Source organism: Osmerus mordax, chromosome 19, assembly GCF_038355195.1.
Source record: "Osmerus mordax isolate fOsmMor3 chromosome 19, fOsmMor3.pri, whole genome shotgun sequence".
In the NCBI taxonomy this organism is placed as follows: domain Eukaryota; kingdom Metazoa; phylum Chordata; class Actinopteri; order Osmeriformes; family Osmeridae; genus Osmerus; species Osmerus mordax.
In genome coordinates, this window is record NC_090068.1 from 8,436,860 (window position 1) to 8,458,894 (window position 22,035).

Below are 22,035 nucleotides of genomic sequence, written 5' to 3' on the forward strand. Positions count from 1 at the left end.
TTAGCTGTCTAACAAGCCTATCAGGATACCTGCAACGGATTGGTCCAGTAGCTATGTCATACTCCATTAATTTAACTTGACTTAACTAAATACATAAAGAGGTCATGGTAAAAACTATTTTTTTCTTTCAAATTGGCCAGTTGGAGAAAAGAGAAAAAAAATCTTTCTGTCAAAAATCTTTACTCGCGGGTTTAGACCTCCAATCAGAAGTGTAAAATCAGCACCAGGGAGAGCGACCTGGGCCCATGGCAGGAACCGACCAACATAATGCTAATTGTGAATCAAATACCTGATTTAACCATCAAAAACTACTACATTTTAGAAGCAGGCTTATTTAACCTAGTGAGCTCTAAATGTTTATTTGAAGACTATAGTCTACTTATGTTCAAAATAAACAGTGTGCAGACAAAGGGTCAGGTGGCTGAGCGGTTAGGGAATCGGGCTAGTAATCTGAAGGTTGCCAGTTGTGTCCTTGGGCAAGGCACTTCACCCTACTTGCCTCTGGGGAATGTCCCTGTACTTACTGTAAATCGCTCTGGATAAGAGTGTCTGCTAAATGACTAAATGTAATGTAAATTTAAAGAAACATATCCTCATCTCAGGTTTTTCATCAATGAGTGCTCCCTGAACTATTGGCTGACACAAGTAAAAAGGATCCGACACACGGATCTGCTATATGTGACCTGAACGACAAAGTAGTCCATGTAGAGTAATTAATTTAAAAGGTGTTAAAGCTGACTGATAGGCGTCCGCAGAGTCCAATATCAAGAGCAAAAGCCACACTACTTGACAGCAAATAAAAAAAATTCTATGAACCATCATGTGCATAGGTCCAGAGTGCTGCCTATATACCTAATGATGCAAGAAGAAGAGAATGTATTGACAGGTTTAAAGATTGTTATTGACATTTTTCCAATACCTGAAAGAAACTGCAATGTTACTTTCACTGCTATGCTATACGACCAGCCTAATGCACTTCTAAATCATATCCCCAATCTGCAACATATTATGGTTTTAACCATGTCATTTAGAAAGTTCTCTGCATGCTCTCCTGGATATTGTCTGTCGTCTTACCTTTTCCTGATTGGATGCGCCCCAGATGCTCCACGGATCTCAGGCAGGTATTGAGTATCAGGGAGTACAGCCTCTGACTGTTGACATCAGGCTTTATACCCGGACCTCTGCTCCCTCCCCCAGATTTACTGGCTCCATGTAAAGGCCGTTGTCTGCCTCACAATCCAATTAATCAATTAGCAGACAGCGTTTTTGGACTACAAAGGGCTTAAAAATACCACTACTAGGCATTGTAACCAAAGCAGGTGATCCAAGATTCAGTGACGGGCTGTGTTTCTGGGCTATAAATAGGCAGAAACCTTGTTGTCTAAATTTGTAGGTTTCATACATTTAATTTGTCATTGATAACCCATTGAACTGCTTTTTCTTCTTCTTATATTCAATGATACTCATTTCAGTAGCTGAGTTTCTCATCCATCTGAAGGCTACTACCTAACATGTAAGGCCAGACTGCTAACTTTAAAGCACTTGGCACCTCCTGCAGTCTACAGTGGAAGCAAATGCCACGCTGGCATTTGACGTGAGCTGGTGCAAGGAACATCACCTAAATCGATCTGTGCTTAGTCTAGTCACCACATGCCAACAAGGGGATCACGATTGGCTTAATGATTATCAGTCTCGAACATTTAACCCCGACATGCAGAGGACATCCTTAGTTGAAGCACCCAGAATTAGGGTTTACATTTTATAATGGGAGTCAGGGAGTCAGGTGGCTGAGCGGTTAGGGAGTCGGGCTAGTAATCTGAAGGTTTTCAGTTCGATTCCGGCAGTGCAAAATGACGTTGTGTCCTTGGGAAAGGCACTTCACTCTACTTGCCTCGGGCAGAATGTCCCTGTACTTACTGTAAGTCGCTCTGGATAAGAGCGTCTGCTAAATGACTAAATGTAAATGTAATAATGCTGAGGAATGGACCAATGTTGAGGTTGACCGGTGTCCATTTCTGACTTACGTGCGTTTCACGTGAGAAAGCTTGAGGGCTTTCCTGGTGGCTTTGGGTTTCTTCCCAAGACTGACTATCTTTGGCATTGTGACCCGATGAGATTAGTCTCCCAGTTCTATTCCGGCGGAGGACTCCGGGTCATATCTGAACTGTTACTCAAGAATGTGTCAACAACTGACATGTAAACAGGTAGGATATTTAGAGCCTACATAAATCAACAAGCCTACAACCCCTTAGCGAGATTACTGAAAAATACATGAATACAAAAGTAATCCTGACCAAGTGTTCTGCTTGTAATCCCAATTGTTTACACAAGATTACTTTAACTCTGGTAACTTCACTAGCCTGCTATATCTGGTCATTAGTATTTGGATTTCACATCTTCAGTTTTTTGTGCTCTAGAACAATGGCCTAAAAATACACTCCATTCCCTCCTGAAGGAAATCCTAGCCCTTAGGCCTGTTATTCAAACACTGAAACATTGCCCAAAAGCTTTAGATGTCCTCAGTGTATTGCATTTGTAAAGAATGGAGGACATACCAAACCTCCCTTCAACCCTACTGCCAATGGAGCACATGACAGGTCAGAAGGGCTTGCTTAGAAACTCACATACATTGTGTGTGAGTCCATTTGACCAGCTGAACTCTGGTCAGGTGAAGACACTGACAATCCTAGACCACCCATGTTTGACCACAATTACTTGATCTCCCCGAAAGTATAGATGGCCCATTAGTTTGTGACATAAAGCATTAAGGCCATAAACCCAGAGTGGTCCTTAAAGCCTGCCTCACTGGCTCAAAGTAATCGTCAGAGCCCCGGGCCAAGGTGGGGCACAAGCCTGTTTCATGTCCTACCTGGAAGATTGAACAATAGTGGCCTATTGTTGTCCACCTGACAGTGAATGATGTAATAGTGCATCTTATTGGGAAGGCTGCACATCAAAGGTCTTTGTCTGATTACAGTAAGCCACTTACTGATCTTAAGCTCCGATGGAAATAGCCGAGTTGGAGTTAAAATTGTGACTCCAAGTGTTTCATTCCGAAAAGCAATGGTACAATAAGTACCAATGACTGAACTTAATTTGTCCTCGCTCGCAAAAAAACCCAAAACGGATTCAATTTCCCGTTTCTATTCCAATATTTTGAATGTGGCAATTGTAGTATTCCTGAAAATGTAAGCACTCACTATGAATAATCAATCAATGGTAAAATACCAAATACTTCAATTACGTGTAGGGTCGGCTAGAGACGACTTTGTTTAGTAGAAAGACTGAGGCCTGATCCTCACCATACTAAAGTGAACACACTCTACTAAACTATTCTGATGTCATAATACATAAAATATGCCCTAAAAATGTATTGTGCATCAGCAACTGTATGTTCTGGTTTTATATTCTGAATTAGGTTAAATAAATCACATGATCGCTGCCTCCAAAATGAATGCATTCATTCTGAAGAAGATCCCACAATCTGATGCACAGTACTAACCAGCACGGCAGTTTATCTGTCAACAAGATTTGTACGTTTGTACTCACCGATCCATTGGGATTTTTTTTTAGCCGGTTATAAATGTATTTTTCTATTAGGATGTCTGTATGAACAATACAAATAGGGCCTTCTACATCATACCTGTCAAGTAGCTGCTGTTTGGCCTATGCTGCTAACCATTTCTACTCTTACTGTTAGATACTTAACAGCAACACAAAAAAATGTCAAATTGTTTATATCAAACTGGACATTGTTTCCACCGACATCAGGTCCCCTCAGTTGGGAAGTGTTGACATCTAGTGGCTGAAAGGACCATGGGAGATCAGTCACATCACATCTCTGCCACTTGCTCTTCCAGTAGTGGGTTCAATGGAATTTGTATTTTATTTTTGTATCCTATACAGACCGTTGCATACTAAAAATGATCCCATCTCTTTAAATCACAAGGAAGGAGAAAGCATGTGAAGGGCTATAACCTACACAGAAGCTAGTTAACATCAGGAAGAATGTTGAACATGGGGCCAGTGTGTAGTGTGGGAGCAGAGGCAACATGTTTGTGCGAGTGAGTGCACACCGTTTCCTCCATCTTCTGAAATTGGGATGAAGGGACAAGGCCCTCTAGTGGTAACTGGTGGTCATGTGTAACTAATCAGGGCTATATCCAGTATATTTGACATTCATAGCTCACATTTCACATTTTCTCCAGAAAGCATTCAATAATCTTCTCACCGACACCATGTCTGATTTATTTTCATTTCCGGCGAGTGGTAACACAGCACCAAATTGCTCATCACCATTCCCACTGTTGTAGAGTAGAAAAACAAAACAAGGCTATACCATGGAACAACCTACAGACAATAGCTTCCGAATGAGAAAAGCCTTACATGTAAATACTGCATGACTGTTAAATCATATCTAAGTCAAGACAGTGGACCAGATGCATGAGCCCCTAACACACTCTCAGTAAACTATCCCTCTTTACTCTCCCATCATAAAATCAATCCAGTTGTTTCAGTTTTTTATATATATATTTTGAAACAAACGCACCGTGAGTGACAGGTAATGGGCAACAACCATAACTGGATCAACAGCAAACTTTAACTCTACTAAACATTTCCTGCAAACAAAATCCTGCGTTTCCCTTTCGGTCGTTGCATGACATCCTTTGTGGGAGCGGGCTTAGGAGATGCTGAATAACAATCTTTACAGAACGGCCATCCAAGTGACACAGAGAAAGCAACGGTTTCATCCTGCGCTCACGACGCATGTCAAACAGGCTGATCAATAGGCGTCATTTTTTAATTTTCTCTCTTTCCGAAAAAACCCTAACAAAAAGGAATTAAACATGCCAGATAGGCCGATTGTTGAGAGTATGTATGCATCAGGAATAGTCTGACCAGACAAAAAGAGTGGCTATCAACAACAACAATCTCAGATGGAGTGAGGCTGGGAGAGGCATGAAGAGAGGGAGGGGAGGGAGGGATGGAGGGATGGCTGAGGGAGGAGGTGTGGCTTGCAGCAGTGAAGTTAGTCAATGTCCATCTCGGGCAGCTTCTTCTCAGCAGTGTCTGGGTGGGCCGGGTCTGCCGCGGGGGTCTTCTCCGGGCTGCCAGGCTGGGCGTCCGGCTCTTCCTGTCCGTTCACCGGGCCGTTCTGCTCCCCCTTCTCCTCCTTGGGCGGCTCCACTTTGGGCTTGGGTTTGGAGACCACGGGGTTGCAGGCTGAGAAGAGCTCCTGGAACGAGACGGGGGGGGGGGGGGGGGGGGGGGGGGGGGGGAACGCATGCTGACGTCTCAGACAACGAACCGTGTTTCAAGCGGATTCAGGTTTGAAGGGGCTGATGTTACGGTGCCTCTATGTAGGGAGACCAAAACGCTCCGTTACAAAAGTATTTCTTAATGGGCGGATCGTCGGCCAACAAGCCATCATAGCTACCTTGATCTTGGCCTGGATCTCTGTGACCTTCACCGCAGGTTCCAGGGTCAGGTTCTGTTTGCTCTGCTGGTTCATTTTGCTGTTCATCCAGATCATGGCTTCACTAGCCAGCTTGTCCACCTTGTCCACATCGGCCGCATCTAGATGATCGTACAGTTCCTCCTGAAACGCAAAAAGCACACAGAGACATAGTCAGGGTTGGAACACAGCCATCACAGTATCATGGAAACACATGGGTGTAATAACAGAACATCTCCGATACCTTTGTCTTGTATGCCTCGACAACTTTCATGTACTGCTGGATCTGTTTGCCCAACTGGTCAAACGCTTTTGGTCTCTCCTCGGCCTCCATGTACCTGTCCTGGATGGGCTGGCCCAGTTTCTGTGGGAGACATACTGGAGTGGTCAGACCGTGCTCTGCCTACGCTAGCGTCTCAGGCGCCTGTCAAACGGGGCAGGTCGTCGCTCATGGTTACCTTGAGCTCGGCCAGTTTGTCGATGTAAACTTGTTTCTGTTGGTCCTCGCCGTCTTCATACAGCCAGTTCTCTGTGTCCTCCAGCTTTAGAGAAAACGTGTCTCGGTCCTGCGTTGGGAGGGAGAGAGAAGAAGAAACCGCTGGTTTTTTCTCCCGCCTACATTATCCCACTCCTTTCACAGCGAGGCCGGAGGCAGTGGATTGGAGGAGAAAACAAACCCAAACGAGCGATGGGAGAACCTGCCCCCCCAGAGCAGGCGTTCACCCCACCCCCACCCCCGGGTGTCTACTCACCGCTTCCCCGACAAACTTCTCCAGCGCTCCGTGCAGCTTGCCCCTCATCTCGTACACGTACTCCTCCACGTTGTTCTTGGCGTCGTTCCTCTCCTTCTCCAGCTTGTCCTGCATGATCATCTTCCCCTGCGCGCGAATAGGAATTGCACATTTACACCCATCCCCCATCGCCGTGTCCACTTCTGTCACGCGTTCATGCTACACAAGCCTAAGTCAACTGTTGAAATTCGGACTGGGCTGTGGGCGAAAAACGGGGGCCCAACGGCCATGAGGTCATTGGGAAATAAATAGGCGAGCTATGGGGACTGGTTGTGGTTCCGAGCCGTCTTGGAACATTACCTCACTCTCTACAAACAGATTGAGTGTGTCGTTGGCTAGCTGCCAGTGCAGGCTGTTGTCGATTGGCAGCTCGACGATCTTTGTTTTCACTTTGGGCTTCTTGGCCTGTGGAGGCTGGTCTGTCTTCTTCTCCTGTTTGGCGTCCTCCGCGGTCGTCTGAGGGGGAAGACAACTCTTAATGAGCAGTGGACAATCTGCTGTCTCTATAAACTATGTACACTATGACAGCTCCAATGGTCTTGAATCCAAAGCTTAAAAACAAATCAATATCTTTCATGCGTTTCCTCAAACTTTGTGTTTGGATGTTTCTACATGTATAACGTCAGGCGTCTGGCTGGGATAGGGTAGACCCTGCAAACTTTCTAGAAGTTTCTGATGAGGTCAAAGGCTGAGGACATGACCGCTTACCTCCATGTCTTCAGTCTCAGACTTCTTGTCTCCATTTTCTTTCTGGTTGTCCCCCTGGGCTTTCTGCTGATCATGGTCAACCTGCATCTTACTCTGGAAAAGTGAGAGGAACCATGATAAATTCTGTTACCTGGCCCCGAGACCAAGTATGTCCTTACTTCCTGCCTTTGGATAATAGCTGATGAATAACATTAATGGCAAAATCTTAGCATAACAGTTTGTGTGGTTTAAAATAAGAGATACATGAAAATACAACATTTTGTGGTCAAATGAACTTTCCCAAAAATTACGACAGTTAAACAAAAAAAACTTTTCACTGAATCCGAGAGTTTAGTCATTTTTTTCCGAATGGGTGTAAGTGTGCATACTTGCTATTGTGTTCAGAGTAACAAGTGTGCACTCAGCCAAGCCAACAAATCACCCACCCACACGCCCTCTAACAAACCTCCTCCTCCTTCGCAGCTGGCTCCGTCTCCATAGGCTCCTCCCCCTCGGCAGGCTTGAGGACCTCCACCAGGGAGGCGCTGGACACGCTGAACACCCCGTGGACGTTGATCCGAACCTTCACCTTGACCTTGGAACTCTCGCCAGAGGCTTGAGGAACCACGTTCTGGATCATAAATTGCCCTGGAGGGGTGGAGGGAAACGGGATTAGACATGCAGAGCAGCATGGCAGCACCAAAAGCTACGTTACGAGTCATTGCTTTAATAGTAACATGATCACTCCAAAGTGGAACCGAGATACATGCTAGCCTACCAGGCTGCAGAAACTACGGGTACCTATTGTGGGGTCCGGGTAGGGCAGCTCTTTGGGGGTGTTGTAGTATGCATCCAGGGAGAAAGGCTCCCTCCGGTAGAAGGTCAACACTTTGGAGAAGGGTGCTGCATGGTTCTTTGGGAACACCTCACAATCACTTGATTGGAAGAGACCAAAACAAACAATTGATCGGTCAGCTGAGACGACAAAGTTGAGTTTAGTATTCAAGGTCATTAGGGCATTCAGTGTCCCGGTGTTTCCTAGAATGGGACGTCCTCCTGTGGTCGGAGCTCTCACCTCAGCCCCTCCTCCGCGGCTGAGTTCCACTTCAGGGAGATGGGGTAGGGGGCCACGTCGGTGATGGAGAACTCGCGCACTTTGAAGGCTGGGGACAGGATGGCACACTGGGGAGAGAACATGAGGAGGGGGGGGGGGGGGGGGGGGGGTGGCGTTAAGCACAACACCTTCAATGTCTCCTCTCAACCTCTCTGCACCACACACTTACCAACTATTATACGAATGACGCTACAGGTCAGTCGGTATTGCGAAAGCATACTGCTGACCCCCCCTGACCTAGAAGGAGTTTGGATGGGACACGGTGTGACTCGCGTTGCGTTAAGTACCTGCAGAGCGCATCCTCTTGCGACCGCCTCGTCTGCGTTTAGAGTCGTGCTGAGCTCCTTCCCAAAGAATTTGCTGACTCTCTCTTTGATGGCCGGCATCCTGGAGGCGCCGCCCACTATCTCTACCGCGTAGATGTCTTCCTTTTTCAGCTCTGGAAAGGAAACAGGAAACACTTTAGTCAGATGATGCAGGTTGATGTTTGAAGAAAGAAAAAAAGAAAAGATAAAACACACATCCTTCCTTTCTCCTAACACAGCAGAAACAACCATTTTGGAGACGCTGGATTGGCGTTTGAAACGACTGTGGCAATCCAATGAGAGTGTTAAATGTAGTATGAATAGTCACCGGGAGGGCATGACTAAAGTGGCGCGTTGCTGAGGGGATACTCTTGTTACTGTTAACAAACACGGCAACTCACTGGTTTGCTCCATGACACTGCGGAGGGGAGCCTCCACTCTGGCCAGCAGCCCTGCACACATCTCCTCAAACTGGCCCCTGCGACGACACGGTCATCGGGATATTATTAGGCACGGTGCTCACAAACAGCTGCTCGAATCATGACGCCAAGACACACGGATTCAAAACACTTCCTATCACATGGTAGGACAGCAGCCAGAATGTAACAAGAAGCAGCGTTCTGTTCCTAGGACCTCAGCAGGGATGGGATGGATTAGAAGACTTGTATCCAGGCAACTGGTGGGCAATATACACCCATCCCAAATAGTCAGACCTACGGAGGTGCATGTGGGACTAGTTGTTCATTTCAATGTCAGCAACGTTCCAAGTACTATGAGAGGTCGGGGGTTATGGGTGGTACCTGTTGAGTTTTGCGGAGACATCAATGTCGTTCATGAAGCACTCGATGTTGAGGGGCAGATCAGAACAGTTGGCACTCATCAGCTTCTTGAGCTTCTCGCACTCCTGGTAGAGGCGGACCAGAGCTTTGGGCTTGGTCTTCACGTCCAACTTGTATTTCTTGGCAAACTCCTCGCAGAAATGGTTCACGAGGAACTCGTCAAAGGCCTTGCCTCCCAACTCGGAGTCAAAAGCAGTGGCCAGAATCTGAGATGACAATAAAGATGTTCGGTTGGTTGGCAATATAAACATAGTTGACAGAACAGCCAAGTATTTTACCTATCACAAACTATTTAACTCTTAATTAAAAAGATTTTTTTTTTTAAGAATTAAAACTATAAAAAAGATCTACACCAAAGCCGAGGCCAGACCAGGTTGTTGAGTGTAAACAAAGCTAACAGCATGTTGATTGTTCTTCCCTTGGTCTGTACTGGCATTAGTGAACTGAAGGGGCACAACCAACCTTCAGCTTTCCTTTGTTGAAGGCACAGACTGAGACCTGATACGCAGAGTGGCCCACATCAACAAACACCACGGTCCTGGGCTTCTCCTCAGGGGCAGGGAGATCCTGTTTATAGATCCCATATGCCAGTGTAACTGCAAGACGCGTACAAAACAGGACGCGAAACAGGAAAGATGATATATTAAAATGATGCAAGTGCATTTCATCAAAAATGTCCAGGTCAAGAAGAGCATGTCCTAGCATTTCTCGGTGTCTATCGTGACGCATTGTTGCTACGAACCCGCAGTGGTCTCGTTCATAAGTCGTAGGCAGTTGAGCCCAGCGATTTGAGCTGCGTCTATGACAGACCTGCGCTCTGCATCAGTGAAGAAGCTGGGCACCTGGAGGTAAAGAGCCATAGAATCACCACTGTGCACCACCAACTTGAGCCTTAGAAGGGTTATTTCAGGGGCACAAGACCAACTGCAGGGTCTCTTCACTTTGACTGATACTGTGATACTAGGATCTGTGCAACATCAATTATCCACATGAGAGAATACATTTTGATGACATAACCTCTTTTTTTTTAAACTAAAACAAATAGCTGTTCTCTGATGCTGTCGTTTGAAAACAGTTTAGCACCGCCGCTGGTTAGTGTGGTCGGAAAAACGTGCTTACAGATATGACACAGTCAGCGACAGGTTTCTTCAGGGCGCTCTCAGCAGTCTCCTTCAGTTTGGTCAGCAGCATGCCAGTCACTTGTTCAATGCTGAAGACCTTCTCCTCCTCCATGTACCTCACCTAGGGACGGAAATGAAGAGGGCTGTTTCGATGCAAAGACAAAACCTCCACAACATCTAATAAAGTAGCAAAACAGCTTTACAATGGAACATCCAGATGCGGCATATTCCTGTGTATGATGTCTCCTCAAAACTTTCAAATGTACCTTAATACCAGTAGTCCCAGAGGGCATCTGGGCGAGGTCATAAACCACGTTGGGCTTGGATGACTGGATGTACGGATCGGTGAACGCCCTGCCATGGAATCGTTTGAAGCCCTGAACTGTGTTTGTACAGTTGGATACAACCTTTCATGGGGAGAGAGGGGGGATCATTGATACATGATCAATTTGCACAGCATTTTCTAATGTGTGAGGAGATACGCGTGCACAACGTACCTGGCTTTTGGCTGCTGCTCCTATTGACCGATTTCGCGGTCCAAATGACACACATGCTCTGTAACCCAAAAAGCTATGTGTTACAACCTTCCTCTTTACAGAGATGAGCTACTAGGCAATGTTCAATGAGTTTAATAGTACAGTGACTGTGTAATCAGAGGTTATCCCCACAATAAATATTGTTAAGTAGACCAATAGACTGCATACAATAGTACTTTACCTAAGACCATTAGTACATAAAAAAGCAATGGAAAACCTACAGTTAAATATTACATATATTCAACTTTCAGGAAAACTGGAGGAATTTGATATAAATTATCCAAATTCAGCTAGGTTCATTGTTAATAGATATATTAACCAATGGCTTGAATGCATGAATTTAACGCATAAGGCAATCCAATTACAATTTTTTATTACTATTAATTTAGAGAAGAACGAAACAATTTCATTGAGGCCTATTTAGTCCACATTGCACTTGAATACAGTAAACATGTATTCATTTTCAATGAACGATACAGAACGCATGCCATATACATGCACATCCCAGGAGCATTTAATCTCTGTCATCACTGTTGGACACAGATGTCCTGGAAAAAAGACCCCACAACTATATTGATGTCAACAGTTGGTGATGTCAAAGAAAGGTCATTTGAAAAGCAGACGATTAGTACAACGTATGCAATCCGTTATGGACACAATCTAAACACTTTTTTTTAAATACATAGGCGAATAAGCCCGTTGTAGACTAACTGGCCGATTTAACCCCTCCCCCTTTCATACACTGGAGTCGCCTGCTACATCTTCCTTGAGTTGAAACCAGGTTTACGCACTGCAAAATTGCTAGAATATTCCAACTGGTGATTGGTTGTTGTCGTCACCGGCGATAGCTACCAATGGCAAAGCGAGTCAGTTCGCTGTCTAGCTAACTGTCTACTTCACAAGCTCACCCCTAGGTAAACGAGATTTCGCTTGCTTGCTAGCTTTAGTTGCGTGCTTAGTCACATGCTAAATTATAGTTTATCAAGCAATCTCCATACTTTCGAGATTTAGCTGTAATGTTCACAACCCTCGTGGCTAAAAATAATGGGTAATTCATAGCCAGACTACGGGGATAGCTGGCTAACATTTATTTCACGTGCACGATTTAACACCCCTCACAAGCCACTGATTTAGCTAGCTAGCTAAGTCACTGGATTGCTAGGCTAAGAAAGCTAGCTAGCCTAAAGTATTAGCACAAGCTACTCACACCCCAAGGCCGCAAAAGACTAACTGGCTGAAAACGTCCCCTCTAAAAAAAAGTTGCTGTTTTATTTATTTAAGGCCATATGATTATTTCCTAATCTGAACTAAATCACAAATATACTTACGGTGTGGATCGGTCGCTGTACTCGTTGGCTACCGTCTCAATTCCTCCAGCTCGGGCTACAGCAACATAGCAGCTCTGAAAGCCCACATCAAATCCCACCACTGACATATTTCACAGTGCCGTATTTCAACTGCTGAAGTCTTGCCGTAAATAACTATTTAAAAGGAAAATTATCGTGTAGTTATTGTGAGATGTAAAAAGAGCAAATGAATGAAGACAGTCAGCTAGCTATAACAAAGGTATCTGGCTAATGCGACTCATAATCCACAGAATTGTGACTACGGAATCCTGGTTGAGCGGTGGTACACCGGCGTTTGACCAAGCACAAACGCAAGGTGGTTTGGCGAGGAGGAGAAATCTATCGCGAGATTAGGACTGTTCTAGATGACTCTGGACCTTTCTACAAGCTTGTGAAGAGTTAGCGGTGGGGCTTGACATGCGCAGTTATGCAGTTATTTATTACCTCAATGATGGGGAATTCTGTATTAAACAAATGAATTAATATGAATACATTATAAACACAATGATGGTGAGCAACTGCAACAAATACATAAATAAAAATAAATAATATATGCTTATCCGTAGTACACAGATATAGTAAAATGTGAAGATATATATTCTACGTTTCCCCCCCCCCCCAAAAAAATGGGGACCTTATGGCGGAACTATTAAGAGATGTTTAATGGATTCAGTTAATCCAAATGAATACTGCTGTCTTCAGCCCTGGTCTCCATGGTCCAGTGTCCTGTATGTTTGAGATGTTTCCTTCTTCCAACACATCTGGTTCAAATGAATGGTGGTTCTCAAGCTTTGTACAGTAGAAGTCTAGGACCAGGGATGAAGACCACTGCTGTCGAACACCTCCCATACCCACGTAGACGATATGTTTATCACAGGAGGCTATAGGTACACGGCTCCCCACCCCTGATGATTAAGCCTATCAAAGCATTATTTATTTATTTCATATTATATGTATATTCTCATTCCTCTCACCCTCTTGAATTGTATTCACCCCATAGTTAGAGAGCACAGAGTTTGGCCCAAAGGCATTTACGGGACATCTATCTCATTACTCATGGCATCTCACTACATGGATGTTGCCTTTTATTGAAGGTCCATTGACACCATTTTATTTTTTACTCTATTGAATATCCATAGAGGCTATTTGTAATTTCCTCATGTGAATAATAGTTTAACGATGTATTCATTTTACATTGGGATTTTGTACTTTATGTACGTATATTTTAGAATGATACACTGGATGGTTTTCTTGTCACATTCAAAGTGCAAAACGAAAAGTTTGTCTCGTGACCTTTATTTTGAAAAGATGAGAAGAAATCAACCGGAAAACTGTTTTGAATCCAGGCTGCCCCAGTTATTTTGAAAGTATTATTCGCTAGTTTAACGTTTGACGTATGACTTTGATGACATTTTAGTGGTCTATTTTCATTGCAATTGTGTTGACTTGTTAGGTTGTTGATGATTGTACTGGGTTGGAATGATCAACAGGTTACTATTGGTGGTTAGCTTACTGTCTATAGCTAGCAAGCTAATAACAACAGCAAATATGTGGGGCACTCTCTCTTACCAACTCTGTCTGGTTGCCAACTACTTGCCTAAAACTAATCTCAGTACCCAAAAATGTGTTGGGGTTTCTAGTCTCTGAATTGTGAGATTGGCTCAAACACACATCCCAGGGGCGCTAATGGCAGTCAGGAGGGCTCTGGTAAATTGTGTAGTACTATCCCTACAAGACACATGCGTTTACTATCCATCTTGCGAAGGCTGTTTCTCTAGGATAAACATACATCCGACTGACACTGCAAGGTAACTTTAACTGTTAGCTGAAATGACAGATATGCATACCTATGATATGTTCTGTTAACCTATATTTGATTACATTTATTTCATCACTTGCTAGTTAATTGTCATGGTTTGGTTTTCCATGCAGATGCTTAAAATGTGGACACAGCTATCTGAAAGAGCAAGTTAACTACAGGTATCGACTTTCCCTGAGGGTGGTCAAAGATACCCATATATTTGGAGTGACAGTGTTTGGAAGTTGCCTCAACTCCTTCTTTGGCATACCTGCTTCTGGTTTGCAGAGGTAAAATCAACATGAAATAATGGAAACATCTCAATATCCCTGGCTTTGACAAAGAAAATAACGTACTCGTTATGTGTGGTGGTGTTATTGAGGGTGATGGTTGTGAATCTTTTTCATAGGCTGGTAGAGGGATCTGAGGAGCAGCATGGTGGACACAACCAGGCCTCACTACTCGTCAAGGCTGTGAAGGACTGCTTTGTTGGAAGACATTTAATATTTGGGATCAAGGTATTGACATAACTTTGTGTGTGTGATTTAAATGTTTAATCATTAAATAAACCTTGCACATCAAAACAAACAAAAAATGACAGCCTGCATGCACATTAATCACGTTGTTTTTCACTGTAAATATTTCCTCTTTGTTCAATGTCTGCCTATAGGTAGCTGATAGCGACCGGTTGTTTAGCCCTCATTCAAGCACTCGTCCTTCCCTGCTGGGCTCCAACCAAGAAGCAAGCCACTTCATCGCCAGTCAGATTACTCTCCCGTGTGCTGCAGCCCCAGGCTGTTCTGTGGTCAGTTACTACAGGAGTCTCCTTCAGCATGCAGTGGTCAACATTGACCCCTGTGCTACATTCAGACCCCCACCATCTTCCCTGCTGCTACTGCCCTCCACGCCCTGCAGCTTCAACACCACCCTGCCCTCCTGCCTGTTCTCCCCATCACAGTGCCACAACAACTCTCTCACCCCCACACCACCCTGGCAACAGTCGTTAGGGGTGGTGACCTCATCAGCGGAGCAGGATGAGGGCTGTAGTTTTGAGGGGGATGGAGGAGAGCTCACAGGCAGGCAAAGACATGCCCAGCGTCAGGAGACTTCTGTTTGGCTGGACAGCGTCGGAGAGAAGGAACATTCTGTTGACAGGGTGTCACCTCCCACGTCAACCTGCTGCCCTGACGAAATCTCCTGGGATGGAAACAGTTTTTGGAATCTTCTGCCATCTTACACGGCGTCTCCCGAATCGCCTGTCCACAGATTGGCTGTACACGCTACCATCACGCACACACGGCCTGCTCCACCAGTGCCTGTCCACGGTGGGAATCAACCAATAAGCAACACGGTGAGGGAGAGTCTTGACAGGGAGGAGCATGTAGATGAGAACAGCAGGTCTTTGTCAGATTCAGTGGCTTGGGAGGACATGCCCTTCTCTGAGAGCATTGGGGAATTTGTGTGTGAAGCAGATGGACAGTTGGACAGATTCCATGAAAAGGAGCCAAATATAATGAAGGAAAATGGGGAAAGGAATAGCATGTCATCACATTGCTCATACGCTAAGACATCTTTAATTGATTCTCATGACAACTCACCGTCCTCCCCCACTTCCTGTGACGGGGCTTTGCTAGATATTACCAATGCAGCTCTCATCATCAAAAACCCTAATGTCAGCCGTTCCAGTTGGCAGACCTGCCGTGGTCTAGATCCGACAGAGAGTGTGTTTCCCGTCAAAGCTATAAATCCAGAGCTGACTGAGGAGTGTGGGCAAGACAGCGAGCAACAGCTCGGAGCACATGATGAGTACAACTGCTCAGCGGACCTTTTTTACTGTTCTCAAATCCGCACAGACGTCATCATGTCTAAGACCAATTCAGACCCAAAGGGTGGACCCGATACACTAGATTTGGATGGCAGTGTAGACAGTGCATTGTACACATCTGAATGTTTGCATTCTCCCGACTTTGTCCCGTTCTCCCAGTCTACGCCTGTGGGTAAGAGAACAGGCTCTGTCGAGGTACCCTTTTTTAGAGGTAGCAGCCATACGCACGCTGCAAGAACCCACATTAATAACAGACAAGAATCCAAAACAGACTGCAGTAGACACACGCCCAAAGCCCACACAAGGACACCTTGGGAGCCCAGACAGTTTGTGCTGGCTCAGCAGTGTCTGAGGGTACACAAAACAACTCCCAAAGGAGCACCAAAGAGGAGGACGAAAAGTGGAAGAGTGTGTGACTCGAGTCTGAGCATGTTCGATATTGACACTGAAATCCCCCCTACATGTAAAGTCCGACGCTCAGTTCGTCTTCGACACAAATCAAACTCAAGCTGTGAAAGAGCCCTGCAGGACAGAGCTACAGCCCATCAACAATACGGGTCAGGACTGAAACAAAGGCTGATAGAGAACTATGTTTTCATGGACCGTGATGAACTAGGTTGCAGTGAAAGGAAGGGATCTCATGAAAGGACTGCTACAGACCCTGGCTTGTCTCTATTAGAGGTTTCACTGCATGAGAAGAGTGATGCATGTGATTTGTCTCAAGACCTGTTTGCTGACTCTTTTTAAGTGTCTCAAGACTTTGAGCCTCACTTGGGGTTTAATTTTAATAGAATATTTCACCAATAATGTATGTTAAGAAATTGTAAAAACATACTGTTTAATGTAGTAGTACATCATGTCATGCAATTTAATTAGCCAGCTTGAACAGAAAATGCTGTTAGTCAAGTCAAATTAAATTTATGAAATGCATACATTAAATTATACTACAATGATGTAATGTGATGGTTGTATTATTAAGTCTTTCATATTAAGTCCTAAATGTCTGCGAAAGTTCCAATTCGAAGAATGATTACAAGTACTAAGATACATTTGAAATATCGCGATACGTCCGTGGAAATATCTCACCCCTGCATTATAGCGGAGGAAACCCCAACTGCTCTTCCTTTCTCAACATGGCACCGAAGGTGAAGAAGGAAGGTCCGTAAACTAGTACATATATTTCATGATATATATAGTAAATTGTACACGTATGTGCGTTTTCAATACACATGTGTACCAATGTGTATCAGGGGTGTATAACTGTTTGAAATTATTGGTCTGTGTACCTTAAATCTTACCCAAAAGAAGCCCGGTCTTGACGTTAAAAGCGCATCATGTCAGTCCGCTAGCAAGCTAAGCTAGGCTAGCCAGTTTGTTATCAAATTATCGTTCGTTGTTACGCATATTTCTGATCAGCTAACTAAATGCTCCATAGACAACGTTAGTTAGTTTAATATTTGGCCAGAAACTGCTGGCATATGTCAATAATTATGCTGCTAGTGGTGGTCTATAGCGTTCCTACGGTTGGTGTGCAAGGCCTGCATTCAGTATCCACACGTGAATGCGTGTTAAGTTTGCCAAGATGGTTGAATGAGTGTTCCATCTTTTACTGACTTATAGTGTGGAGGTAACTTCCTAGATGTTTTAACCTGTTAGGAAGTCATGTTTAGGAACATGACGCCTTTTAAAGGTGAGAGTATAAACGCAGGTTATTTAGTTGGATATTTGCAGATAGCCATGAGCTAGCTTGGATGCTCGGAACTTATCAGCAGCAGTGCGATTGTGACGGTGGTCAAATAAGGCCGTTTTTCTAAGGGTTTGCAGTTTCTACGGTGCACGTGATGATTATTATAGCGATCAAAGCATGATTATACCATGATATGACCTATTGAGCTGATGCACCATATGTATTATGTATAATGACTAGTCTTGAGTTAGGGTTGGTATGGAAGAATGGATTAAACAGGATAATGACATGCCTATCTAACCCCATATATCTGCTCTCACAGCGGTCCCTGCCAAGACTGAGGCCAAGTCTAAGGCCCTGAAGGCCAAAAAGGCCGTGCTGAAGGGCGTCCACAGCCAGAGGAAGAAGAAGATGAGGACATCTCCCACCTTCCGCCGCCCCAAGACCCTGCGTCTCCGCAGGCAGCCCAAGTACCCCCGCAAGAGCGCACCTCGCAGGAACAAGTGAGTGATGCACACCGATGCACTCAACTAGAGACGCAACATAAACCTGTTTATGGTCAAATAAACAGGCACGTGGTTAGACGTGTGTCTTGATCGTACTCGGCTTGGTGCAAATGATGGTAACAGCGATCAAAGTATGAAATTCCGTGATTCCAGTTTTATACATTACTGATGCACCCAATAGACTGACGGGTCAGTTATTTGAGTCAAGGCACTGCATTGGGGCCCTGGTCTGATGCATGTTATTCTGTCCCTCCTTCAGGCTGGACCACTATGCCATCATCAAGTTCCCCCTGACGACGGAGTCTGCCATGAAGAAGATCGAGGACAACAACACACTGGTGTTCATCGTTGACGTCAAGGCCAACAAGCACCAGATCAAACACGCCGTCAAGAAGCTGTACGACATCGATGTCGCCAAAGTCAACACACTCATCAGGTACAACTTTTGATATTATCCCGGTCATGAGACGTGGATGCCTTTATGACAACTTTTCGCCATGTAATAAGTATACTGTATTCTTGTACAGGATCAAATTTGCCATTGTTTTGTGAATGTGATGGGGCTCCATTCACGCCTGTTAGATTAGTGTTGGAGGCAATATAAAGTGATATATGAAGTTCAGCTTGATTAATTCACTGTGTGGATGATGTTAACATTGACATGTCTGATATGTGATGATGTCAAAGGAACCACTGACCCATGGGAAATGTAACCAACCCAGAGAGGATGAAAAGATGAAGGGATGTGTGTTTGTTAACCTCTCCTCCTCTCTCCAGGCCTGATGGTGAGAAGAAGGCGTACGTTCGTCTGGCTCCAGATTACGATGCGTTGGATGTTGCCAACAAGGTGAGACCAACCAGCTCTAAACTGATTCACATTTGAATTAAGTACTTAATTCACCCCCTGATTAAAATTCTGTGCAAATGATAGAAAGAAATATACTGTCTGAATGTTTGTGATGCATTCAAAGGAACCACTGATGCCAGCCTCCAGGCAAAGTATGTTCTTGTGATTCAGCTTCTCAGGACTAACAACCATTGTCTTCTCTTCCTAGATTGGCATCATCTAAACTGCTGCTGGAGGTGTACAAAGGAATAAATGTTTGTAAAAACTTAAATGGAGGTCTGGTCTTTTGTTTCTGTGAAATGTCTACTATAAAAATGATTTCTCCTTTTTGAAAGGATGAACTCTGTACAAAGTGGTCTGAAGGCAGCATCATTTGTTCACACTTCTAAGGCTAGTATAAAAAAAAAAGGTTAATTAGTCATAACCAAACAACTTTAAACTTCTATTGGCTTTCTGTTCCTGGAATTCACTAGTCCTCCTTGAGGAACTTCTCAGACTTCCTGTCAATTACATTTTCATGGGTGTGTTGTTGAAGACAGAAGTCTGCACGCACCAACATCATGTTCATCATCAAGCGGAATGATACGTAGGTTATCAGGTTGAGCAGCTTCATGAGTGAAGGGACTGGACATTCTGGCCATCCCAGCCAGCTTGAGCTGCAGTCAGGTGTGTGGAAGGATACTGCTGACCTCTACAAAGCTACCACCACACCTGCCACATAGTGGCGCCAAAACACTGCATAAGGGAAACACCACAGCACCTGCAGACAATCAACTAGTTATTAATATGAAACTCATTATTGACAGCACTTAAGTCAATAATGTCACTCAATGAATGAGTCACTCAATGAATATTTATAGACATTGAGGGTGTAATCTGGCATGCCTTTGTTGACTGGATTGATCATACTGGACAAAGTTTTACACTTAACAACGTTGCTGTAGCTAATTTGCAAACGGAAGGTTGAGAATGACAGGCCTTTGAATAATCGTTATGGGCATTTCTAGCTTCTCTATTGACTCAATTTGTTACACTTGTACAGAAATAGAAGTGCTATTATCGTCAATTCAATCTATATTTTCTGAACACTCAGCTTCAGTCAGTAGGTGTCACTCTTCTTTTTGTTGTTGAACAGAACACGTCTAACTTCTAGGACAAGGTCATTTTTCCAGTGCAATACTTACTCAATTTCAAAACATTCTTTTGTATTTCTTTTGATGTTTTGATATGTGATGCGTCATTGAGCTTATGTAACCTCTTCCTGCAGCTACCTATCTAGGTAAGCAAGCTTCACCTATCACTATAATCAGAGTCATGAATCAAACTGTTTTGACACAACTGGCACTGCTTGCCCTTAGCTAAACACAAAGGTATTCTCTGACTGTTGTCAGTTACAAACAATAACATGCCATCGGGTATTTTTGCAACTGAGCAGAGGCCTGAGAACAGGTCTGAAACTGATATGTAAGCTATCAAACTGAATGTTTGGTATCTCAAGCATCCTGATTCACAGAAACTGAATAGTAATGTGAACAATGATAATTGGGACAAGAGTTAACTTGTTGTTTCATATCGTGATGTCATGAGTCGTGATGACAGTGCATGATGTTGCCGTTGTTTAGCATCGGTTAGCAATTCTTCGGGGTCTCACAACAACAACAAAAAGATATCAATAGAAATCCGGCATCCCGTCCACACCCAGCCATTCATTTACTTGGAGGTAAGTTGTTCCAGATGTCACAAACTTTTCCATACACTGGAGTTAGCTTGTCTTGGCTCTGTCTGGTTAGTCATGCACAAGTGGGGCCAAAAGGTCAAAGATGCACTGTGTTGCCAAGCCAGCCGTGACTGTAGGGACACACACACGGCAGGCATAGGGTTTCAACCCCCTCCAATCAAACCCTGTCAGCGGGACCAGGGAGCTCACTGGTACTTCCACCAATTTTCTCCAGACCCTCTTGTTCCACATGGGCTCCAGAACACAGTACACAGGACAGGGCATACATTGATGGAGACCTCCACAGGTCTGACTTGTCCAGCATATGAGCTAGGGCTGATCGCTCCACCAGGAGGATTGGGTTACATGAGATGTCAGTCAGCACAGAAAAAATGAGTTCCCTGGGGAAAGAAGTGACAAAGTGGTGTTCACACTGCCTTTCAGACAATAGACTTGGCGATTGTTCACCAGTGCGCTGATAGATCCTTTCAGTCAACTTGTTGAGGCACTCCTTGGCAGATTGCAGACTTAAATCTCTGAGCCGCAGTTTTCTTTGCTCTGGATTTGATTAATAGATTTACCTTGGTAATCTGGTCCTGATAATGACCTACACACCCACTCCCTCTCTTCTCGCATGCGTGTGAGTTATAAGCATGCATGGCACCTTGAATGCGTGTTTGTGTGGAAGGGCATTTGTTTATGTGGGTTGTTTGAGAAACGGCCTTGTCACACAGGCATTCCTTACTGTTCAGCGTTTCTCTGAGTTATGACTTTACTAATATTGACTCAGATCCTTCCTGAAAGGACAGGATGTGAAACCAGATGCACATTCAAGTTTGTCACCAATCACATTGGTGAAATACTGGGTGAAAACAAGGCAGAGGCTTGCCCCTAACTAAAAATAACCACTGACCCCAGGTCAGAGGCGAACTCCCTGTAGAGGTCCTGCAGATCTCAGAACCAAGCCAGTGACTGAGATTCCTAATGATATGTGTTCCAGTTGTGTTGGTTTATAGAATCAAACTGTATACCACACAAGGACTGGAAAACACCCTCCATGTATTCCCAGAATTCCCACAGCAATAAAATATTGGAACGAGGAATACACACAAACACACACACACACACACAAACAGCTTACAAACACATGCCTCTGATTTATGATTAAGCAACATCTCCCATTGACATTTTGAACCTTAAACCCACAAAAGTTGCTGTTCCGAGTGACCTTAGGCTCGGGTACACTTTTCGACTTTAAAATACCTTCACGCTATGGCTGTTCTCGAAAGAGAGCCTGACTAGTACCACTCAGGGAGTAGTAGAAAATACACTTCCTCTGACATGTGCTGAAGTCATAAAGAGAAGAGCAGAGGCATGGCATCTCTTCAAAGAGCAGCTTAGAGAGGGAATCCAGACCCCCAGGTCCTCGTTTCGCGTTTCAGGCTAAATCGTATTTGACCA

At 44.4% G+C, this 22,035-nt stretch overlaps 3 protein-coding genes and 3 non-coding genes across 6 annotated transcripts; 5 read left to right on the forward strand and 1 right to left on the reverse strand.

The window, feature by feature from the left end:
* Positions 1-4,222: 4,222 nt before the first annotated feature.
* LOC136962959 (heat shock 70 kDa protein 4-like) lies at positions 4,223-12,586 on the reverse strand. Its single transcript, XM_067256894.1, has 19 exons — positions 12,177-12,586; positions 10,810-10,867; positions 10,579-10,719; positions 10,311-10,433; positions 9,934-10,033; positions 9,654-9,787; positions 9,153-9,397; positions 8,754-8,830; positions 8,335-8,486; positions 8,009-8,115; positions 7,735-7,868; positions 7,400-7,581; positions 6,955-7,047; positions 6,547-6,702; positions 6,208-6,333; positions 5,914-6,021; positions 5,700-5,819; positions 5,438-5,599; positions 4,223-5,236 (listed from the first exon to the last, which is right to left on the reverse strand). Exons 1-19 carry the CDS (start codon positions 12,281-12,283, stop codon positions 5,030-5,032), a joined length of 2,532 nt encoding a protein of 843 aa, XP_067112995.1. The 5' UTR covers positions 12,284-12,586; the 3' UTR covers positions 4,223-5,029.
* A 1,216-nt stretch (positions 12,587-13,802) lies between these two features.
* ddias (DNA damage-induced apoptosis suppressor) lies at positions 13,803-16,729 on the forward strand. The gene is made up of 4 exons (XM_067257443.1): positions 13,803-14,002; positions 14,127-14,282; positions 14,402-14,510; positions 14,663-16,729. Exons 1-4 carry the CDS (start codon positions 13,881-13,883, stop codon positions 16,562-16,564), a joined length of 2,289 nt encoding a protein of 762 aa, XP_067113544.1. The 5' UTR covers positions 13,803-13,880; the 3' UTR covers positions 16,565-16,729.
* Positions 16,730-16,911: 182 nt separating this feature from the next.
* On the forward strand, positions 16,912-19,128 carry rpl23a (ribosomal protein L23a). Its single transcript, XM_067257774.1, has 5 exons — positions 16,912-16,975; positions 17,827-18,007; positions 18,270-18,446; positions 18,788-18,857; positions 19,066-19,128. The coding sequence occupies exons 1-5, from the start codon at positions 16,951-16,953 to the stop codon at positions 19,078-19,080; spliced, it is 468 nt and encodes a 155-aa protein (XP_067113875.1). The 5' UTR covers positions 16,912-16,950; the 3' UTR covers positions 19,081-19,128.
* LOC136963670 (small nucleolar RNA Z17) lies at positions 17,649-17,720 on the forward strand. Its single transcript, XR_010879016.1, has one exon. It is a non-coding gene; the product is annotated as a small nucleolar RNA Z17 (small nucleolar RNA).
* On the forward strand, positions 18,114-18,185 carry LOC136963671 (small nucleolar RNA Z17). The gene has a single exon (XR_010879017.1). It is a non-coding gene; the product is annotated as a small nucleolar RNA Z17 (small nucleolar RNA).
* Positions 18,929-18,996, forward strand: LOC136963669 (small nucleolar RNA SNORD42). Its single transcript, XR_010879015.1, has one exon. It is a non-coding gene; the product is annotated as a small nucleolar RNA SNORD42 (small nucleolar RNA).
* Positions 19,129-22,035: the final 2,907 nt, after the last annotated feature.

Excerpts from the sequence above, each read along its gene's own strand:
- ddias (XM_067257443.1), top strand. The coding sequence starts at position 13,881 with ATGGCAGTCAGGAGGGCTCTGGTAAATTGTGTAGTACTATCCCTACAA. Across the intron at positions 14,283-14,401 it reads CCTGCTTCTGGTTTGCAGAG|GCTGGTAGAGGGATCTGAGG; the intron begins GTAAAATCAACA and ends TCTTTTTCATAG. Across the intron at positions 14,511-14,662 it reads ATTTAATATTTGGGATCAAG|GTAGCTGATAGCGACCGGTT; the intron begins GTATTGACATAA and ends GTCTGCCTATAG.
- rpl23a (XM_067257774.1), top strand. The coding sequence starts at position 16,951 with ATGGCACCGAAGGTGAAGAAGGAAG. Across the intron at positions 16,976-17,826 it reads ACCGAAGGTGAAGAAGGAAG|CGGTCCCTGCCAAGACTGAG; the intron begins GTCCGTAAACTA and ends CTGCTCTCACAG. Across the intron at positions 18,447-18,787 it reads AAAGTCAACACACTCATCAG|GCCTGATGGTGAGAAGAAGG; the intron begins GTACAACTTTTG and ends TCCTCTCTCCAG.
- LOC136962959 (XM_067256894.1), bottom strand. The coding sequence starts at position 12,283 with ATGTCAGTGGTGGGATTTGATGTGGGCTTTCAGAGCTGCTATGTTGCT. Across the intron at positions 10,034-10,310 it reads TCGCTGACTGTGTCATATCT|GTGCCCAGCTTCTTCACTGA; the intron begins GTAAGCACGTTT and ends CTTTACCTCCAG. Across the intron at positions 8,487-8,753 it reads CAGTGTCATGGAGCAAACCA|AGCTGAAAAAGGAAGACATC; the intron begins GTGAGTTGCCGT and ends TTTCCTTTCCAG.